Source organism: Palaemon carinicauda, chromosome 5 (assembly GCF_036898095.1).
Source record: "Palaemon carinicauda isolate YSFRI2023 chromosome 5, ASM3689809v2, whole genome shotgun sequence".
NCBI classification, from domain to species: domain Eukaryota; kingdom Metazoa; phylum Arthropoda; class Malacostraca; order Decapoda; family Palaemonidae; genus Palaemon; species Palaemon carinicauda.
Genome location: NC_090729.1, coordinates 135241636 through 135248789, shown reverse-complemented (window position 1 = coordinate 135248789; position 7154 = coordinate 135241636). Strand labels below are relative to the sequence as shown.

Genomic DNA, 7154 nt, shown 5'->3' with positions numbered 1-7154 from the left:
AATAAACACAAAAACACAAAAAAAGAAGAATGACACTACAGCAAAGACTTTTCTTCTGGTTTTATTTTCCTCAAATCTGAAATATTGCTTGTTGCTAAACTGTCTTATTTTTGAGATTTTTCTATACGCGTTAGATTTGTATCCACACATGTTTCATACACGCTCATATAATGTAATACTATTGTTTTTTTTTTTTTTTTTCATTTTAACTCCCGCTCTCACCCACACTGATAATAGAACAACCTATTCAAATCTTTGTGACATTCTAGCTTGCAACTACTTGTATACAAGCTCGTTGTCTGTTGAGTAAACGTTACTTACATTCACCTCACCTCTCTATTAGAGCCTAACAGTTACGTTGCCATAGAATACGCTTGCAGCTTTCCTGAGGTACCATTTTCACAATGTTCCTAAACAAACATTAACCTATCTCAGGCAATTTTTTTTCTTTTGTCTACCGTCGAGTAAATAACCTAGACATTGGAATCAAAATTTGGATTGCCTCTGTATCTAAGAATGGCGTCCAACCCCAGTCAAGAGACAATAAACCTCTTATCGCTTACGTGATCGATTAAGACGCTTCTGTCCCTGTCGTCTTGTGGGGTCAGATTGTGGGGTGTGATTTGTGGGAGGGCCACTTTCTATGGCTATATAAATCCCCACACGTTCTCTACTTGCCATTCGAAGTGAGGACTTCACAGCAAAGAGACAAAACCACCTCAGTTTAGTGAATCAAAATCTATTCCAAACTCTCTCCGAAATGATCCAGGAATTGTCAACATCCAACATGACTCACATGAAGATTCACTCTGTCGAGGACAGAGTTGGACATCGTCCTTCTGTTGGTGAGATTAAATTTCAAGGTTTAATATTTCAATAATTTGATTTTTCTTTTTGATTTATGTTTTGTGAAAATTGACAAGTATTTTTTTTATATATATAAAACATCATAAATGTGATGAAAGTGTTGAAAATAGTCTATAAAATCAACGGTTCATCGTGAAGTAATTATGAGTAAAATGAAATATATTACTGAACATAAAGTAAAAACTAGACTCATGTTATTAAGTTGAATTCCAGTGGTGGGGTCATAAGGAACTCGTAATTAACACTTATAATTAACACATTTCTTATTGTTACAGAGGACGCCAAGTGTCGCAGTAGTTCTTCTGAAAGCGACAGTAGTTTCCAGAGTGTCCAGAGCAACAGCAACAGTTCCACCTGTCAAAGCAACACCTGCAGGCACCAAATGACTCATCTTCACAACAATTATAACAACAACAGCAAAAACAACAACAAAAGCAAAAAGACAAACAAGATATCTCAGAAGAAACACAACACAATTGACAGTGATTTCGTGATAAACTTCATCTGCCGTCGACCTTGAGAGCGCACGTGTGTGTGTGTATGCATATGTATGTGTGTATGTGTGTGAATGTGTCTTCCTTTCTCTTTGTATGAAATACAGGTTAAATTTTATTCCATTTGTTGTTAAGTAGCCATTGTTCTTTCATTATAAGAATTATTTATTTCTATTTATTGTCACCATTTTACACAAATAAAATTCTAATGCCATAACCAGTTTTCATTCTGTCCATGTACAAAATGAAAAACGATTTCATTCGAGATAAAAAGCAAATATTGAGAATATATTAATTCTGATCTTTATCAGAAAATTAATACTATAAGGATGAAGAAGTGTCAATAATACCTTGAACTTCCTAAACGGAAAGTTACAATAAATATCTTTTAGTGAAAAGAAGACTTTTGACTTCTTTTCTGATTGTAGGGAATTCTTGTCAGTTTCTTAAAAGTTTCCAGTGACAATAATATTGCATCTTATTAATTGATAAACTGTGTTATTATCAGGATTTATTACTGTAACTCCATCTCCTACAATTTACCAAAAGTACAACAAAAGATATTACAAAACATAATGAACAGAGGAGCAAGACTGATAAAAGGTTTCCCAACTCGAGAAATGATCACTCCTATACTAATTGATTTACACTGGCTGCCAATAAAACCAAGAATTGAGTTCAAAATATGTACAATAACTGATCAAGTTATCAGAACCGGACGTCCAAAATATCTAAGAGCATTGCTACATATTATGCAGCCAACAAATCGTGATGACACGAGAATAGTTACAGATGGTTTTAAATTATTGGAACCTAGATATATGCTCTAGAGATTTTGAATATGTGGCCCAGAGACTATACAATAAGCTCCCGCGAGACATCCGAAAGACTGAAGATATAAGGCTTTTAAGAGGAAACTGGAGACTTTTTTGTTCTGTGAGTGCTTCGATAGTGACGATTTAACAATAAATGAGCAATAAGTGGTGTGAAATGTTGAATGCTTTCCAACAAACATGATAAAATGACTGTGGAGGTCCCGTTGAAAGTAGGGTTCCCCTGCTGTATATGACAAAAAAGAGCCCTCAAAGTAAAGTAAAGGACTTCTTTCTGTTGTTATGAAGTTGGTTCTAATTTAAAAGTTTTTGTTGCCCTTCGAAGAACAGGTACGACCCTGCTTTCAATTAACCCAATGGTCGTCTGTACAATTTCTGTGTAACTATTTACTAGAAACAAACAACGAATGTGCATTTGGCAAATATTAAGAGAGAGAAAAGTTAATGTGGATTTAGGTGAACCACTTCAGATCCTGATAATCTTTGGACCATTTTGAACATGGGGCTGTCGGGAAGAATATTTGAACAAGTGGAAATAAAATGTCATAATGAGAGTTAAATTGATAATTACACTCCACATCAGTTGAGCAATTAACTTTCCAATTCATTAAGGCGAGTTCTCCTTCAGATAATTTGTGATACAAACAAATCTGGCCTCACAAGTTGACAGCGACAAGATCTTTAGATTATCACATAAGCGATAAGGAGTTTAGAGTTGACTCAACGAAGGGAACACGGATATCTTGTGGTTACTGAGATTCTATTTGTATTAGTACTGATTCTCATGTAAGAAAATAGGGATGATTCTTAATGAATTAATCTAACTTATGCTACCATTTTCTGTGAATTTATATCATATACAACGAATGCAACTTTATTTCAACACCGATGGTGTTCACTAGGAGAGAGAGAGAGAGAGAGAGAGAGAGAGAGAGAGAGAGAGAGAGAGAGAGAGAGATTAACATGTTCCAGTCTAAAGTTATAATTTCACTGTTATTTTTATGTCGTCACAGAGTTATGCAGAAGCTTAGGGAACCAATGAACATTTAAAAAGATATTTTACTGGAAATGTAAACGAATCTTAAATTAACAGTTACTATACAAATCTGTTACTCATCTCACAAATGTTGCCATTATATTACGAAAGTATTAAATAGCTTTTGATGAAATACAACATAGGAGGATATGACGAAGGATTCAAGGTACCTTCTCCCTAAGGATTACAAATCTGATAAAATCTTTTCATCTCAAATTGAAGTCTGAGCAACGTTCTCTATTTTCCCTTCCAGCAAGTGAATGCTGACGGGGCTGGAAAAACAGTATGATTGATCTACAAATGGAAAAATATAAGAATAATAGAATAAATTGATAAAACTGATTATATGAAAGTCCTAAAGCCAACAGGTCAAAGCTTTCAGAAATAACAATAAGACAATGTATTCATAAAGAAAACTATAAATTCAGCCTAAAGTTATCAAGATACAATGCAACTTGGAAAAAAAAAATCTGCCATCTGAAGAAACATTAATGAATAATCCATTAAAATTATCATCAGAAAATAATAAGTAAGGAAAACAGAATTTTTGGGAATTAGTAATGTCGCCTGTGAATGGGAGTTGTGGGCTCTGCTATGCTGCCTGATAACAGGCAGAGGGAAGCACGGAGACTCAAAGACACAAGTGTAACTCTATTCCAAGCGGTGCCGAAATTCACATGTAATCTATTTATAATCCCTCTAATTTTATTTCCAAATAGCTTGCGATGGTTTTTAATTACAGATCATAGAGTATATTTTTCTTTTTTCAAATTGTAGAGTGAACTGAACAGGACAAATTTATGATTTTCCTGGCAAGATTATTTTACTTAACAAAATCAAAGGGTCTTAGGATAACTACCACCTGACCCCACCCAACCTTAGCTACGTCCGCTGATATGGAGGGCAGGCCTACATGGAGGAAAGAAGAACAGGACCATCCAGGAGGCGGGAAGAGTGTCTTATGTCACTGAATAATTACATAGCTGGGTGGAGATGGCATAAAACAGTAGGGCACACTTGGATTTGATTCAATTTCAAGCGACACTGTCACAATGAGGCCTAAAAATACTGTTATAAACACCAAATATTAGCATATGAATAATTTTTCTTTCAAATTAGATCTCGTCTGGAAAAGTGAAATTTGAACAAAGAGAACGTTGAAATAAAAGAGGTTGGTTTTCATAACTACTGAACAGATGGGGAAGCATAAAATAAAGAATAAATACAGAAATAGATGCTACCATCACTTGAACAATCTTCGTACAAAAGGACAACCTCATGGGCCATGTCAGTGTGTGGGGTGAAATCTACTTCAAACAAATAAGCGACTTATCGCTATGGAGATAACGTGTGGCCCTTGGCGCTGTCCCTGTGTAATATGATTCGTTGGTGACGTGATTTCTCTCAGGTACAGTATATAAATGCCTTCGTCCTCTCCTTTCGCCATTCGAAGTGAGCAGCCCACCTGAGGAAGACAAAAGAACTGCTCTCATCTATTCTAACTCAAGATCCAAGTCAAACAATCTCCTTTAAAAGCTCACCGTCTAAGCTTCCATTCGCTTCCCTTATCTGGAGAGCTTCCTCGAAACCTTCTTCCTATTTTCAGAAAGATCCTGGAATTATCAGCATCCAAAATGGTCTTCCCTGTTCAAGCTGTCCAAGATCGGATAAGCCATCTCACTTCTGGTAAGATTAAGAAATGTTTTGTTTCCCAATAGTTATTTGTCGATATTTACCTTGTATATATATTGAAAGTTGTAAATGAAATGCCTTTAGTTAAATTACTAGATGACGGTTGAAATCAATGCCCGAGAGGTTAGACCTACAAACATACTTATTTCAGAGTTGCTGGAATATGCATTTCTTGAACTCTCCACTCAACAAGCCTTACAGTTATTACAATTATTAGTTGTGAATCCCTTTTCTCATGGAATTCTTAATTACCCCAATTATCACTTTTGTCTTTATCTTTGCAAAAGAAGCAAAGAGTCGCAGCTGTTCTTCCGAGAGCGTCCGAAGCTTCAACAGTGACAGCAGCGGAAGCATCAGCCCCACCTGTCAAGGAAACAGCTGCAAGGGCGAAGCTGTGGCTCATCTAAACAACAACAACAAGAACAACAAAAATACCAACAAAAACAAAAATGTCAACAAGAAATCTCATAAGAAACAGGATACAATTGACAGCGATTTCGTAACATATTTCATCTGCCGCCGACCATGAGACACCTCTCTCTCTCTCTCTCTCTCTCTCTCTCTCTCTCTCTCTCTCTCTCTGCTTGAATGCATCAAACTGATCTTGTTATTTAATCCTATTTAAGTCCTTTTATGTTTGGTAATGATGCAGACTTTCTGACGGTATAAAGCTTATTTATTATATTTATTTTTAACCCTTTTATACAAAAAATAGAATAGATAAAAATTCCGTACTCTATTATTTCCCTGTGTAATATTAGTTATCAAATTAAAAAAAAAAAAAACGTTAATTCTAGTCACACAGATTTCTCAAGAAATCCTTTGGGGAAAATAGCCTCAAGGTCAGATCAGAGAACTCATGGCAATACTCATCAACATTTTAGCAGTCACTGAAGATCCTAAATAAGTAAACTACAGTTGTCAACAGAGCTCAAAGTTCCAGCCGGTATAGATGACCAATTTCTCTCTCATAAACATGAAACTCCTAAAGGAGAAATAGCTTTTGGCTAGGGCACCCACCACCCGTTGAGATACTACCGCGAGAGAGTTATTGAATCCTTTAATTGGTCAGACAGGACATTGGATACATCTTTCTGGTTACGGCTCATTTTTTTTCCCTAAACATACACCACATAGTCTGGCCTATTCTTTCCACATTCTTCTCCGTCTTCATACACTTGTCAACATTGAGAACCCCAAACCATTTTTATTCACTCAAAAGGTTAACTTCGGAACTATAATTGCCCAATGGTTTCTTTCCTTTTGGTTGGGGTAGAAGACATTCTTCAGCTTTGGTAAGTAGCTCTTCCAGGCAAAGGACACTCCAAAATCAAACCATTGTTCTCTAGTCTTGGGTAGCGCCATGGTCTTGCAATGTCTTGGGGTAGAGTTCTCTTGCTTGAGGGTACACTCGGACAGACTATTTTATCTTATTTCTCTCCCTTTTGATTTTTTTAAAGATTTTATAGTTTACTTGGGAAAGATCTATTTAATGTTGTTAATGTTTTTAAGATATTCTATATTGTTCATTACTTCTCTTGTCGTTTATCTATTTCCGTATTTCCTTTCCTTACTGGGCTATTTTCCATGTTTGAGCCCTTGGGCTTATTGCATCCTGCTTTTCCAACTAGGGTTGATGTTTAGCAAGCAATAATAATAATGATAATTGTAATAAAGGGATTCTCCCAGCCAAAGGAAACGACAGGTCAAATACCTCCAAATGGATCTATCATTAAGGGAACTCAATAAATAAAGTTAAATTCTAATTACTATAGAGTCTTTATTTCGAGGGCCAATGACAGATGGTGTTGACAGAGTACATCAGTCTAATGGTTAGTTCATGAAAGTATAATGGCTGAACCCAGAAACGGAGAGAGAGAGAGAGAGAGAGAGAGAGAGAGAGAGAGAGAGAGAGAGCAGTTAATTTCATAGTACCTTGCTTTTCGTTTCCTAAATACTCCCCAATGAAGATTGATCATTATTATTCAATATCAATTACTCCTCATAAAGTCCTTCAAAGAAGACAACCGAGCTTACCCCATACGAATGGGAAAAACACACATTAACCCTTTTACCCCCAAAGGACGCACTGGTACGTTTCACAAAATTCACTCACTTACCCCAAATACTGTAATAAAACAATAAATGCTATACCATCTAAATGGTATAGCATTTATTGTTTTATTACAGCATTTGGGGTAAGTGAGTGAGTTTTGTGAAACGTACCAGTGC

At 35.9% G+C, this 7154-nt stretch overlaps 1 protein-coding gene across 1 annotated transcript; it reads left to right on the top strand.

Annotated features, from left to right (window-relative positions):
- Positions 1–658: 658 nt before the first annotated feature.
- On the top strand, positions 659–1442 carry LOC137640594 (putative uncharacterized protein DDB_G0284715). Its single transcript, XM_068373105.1, has 2 exons — positions 659–845; positions 1143–1442. The coding sequence occupies exons 1-2, from the start codon at positions 761–763 to the stop codon at positions 1385–1387; spliced, it is 330 nt and encodes a 109-aa protein (XP_068229206.1). The 5' UTR covers positions 659–760; the 3' UTR covers positions 1388–1442.
- Positions 1443–7154: the final 5712 nt, after the last annotated feature.

Coding starts and splice junctions, on each gene's coding strand:
- LOC137640594 (XM_068373105.1), top strand. CDS start 761: ATGATCCAGGAATTGTCAACATCCAACATGACTCACATGAAGATTCAC. Junction 846..1,142: donor TGGACATCGTCCTTCTGTTG/GTGAGATTAAAT, acceptor TTATTGTTACAG/AGGACGCCAAGTGTCGCAGT.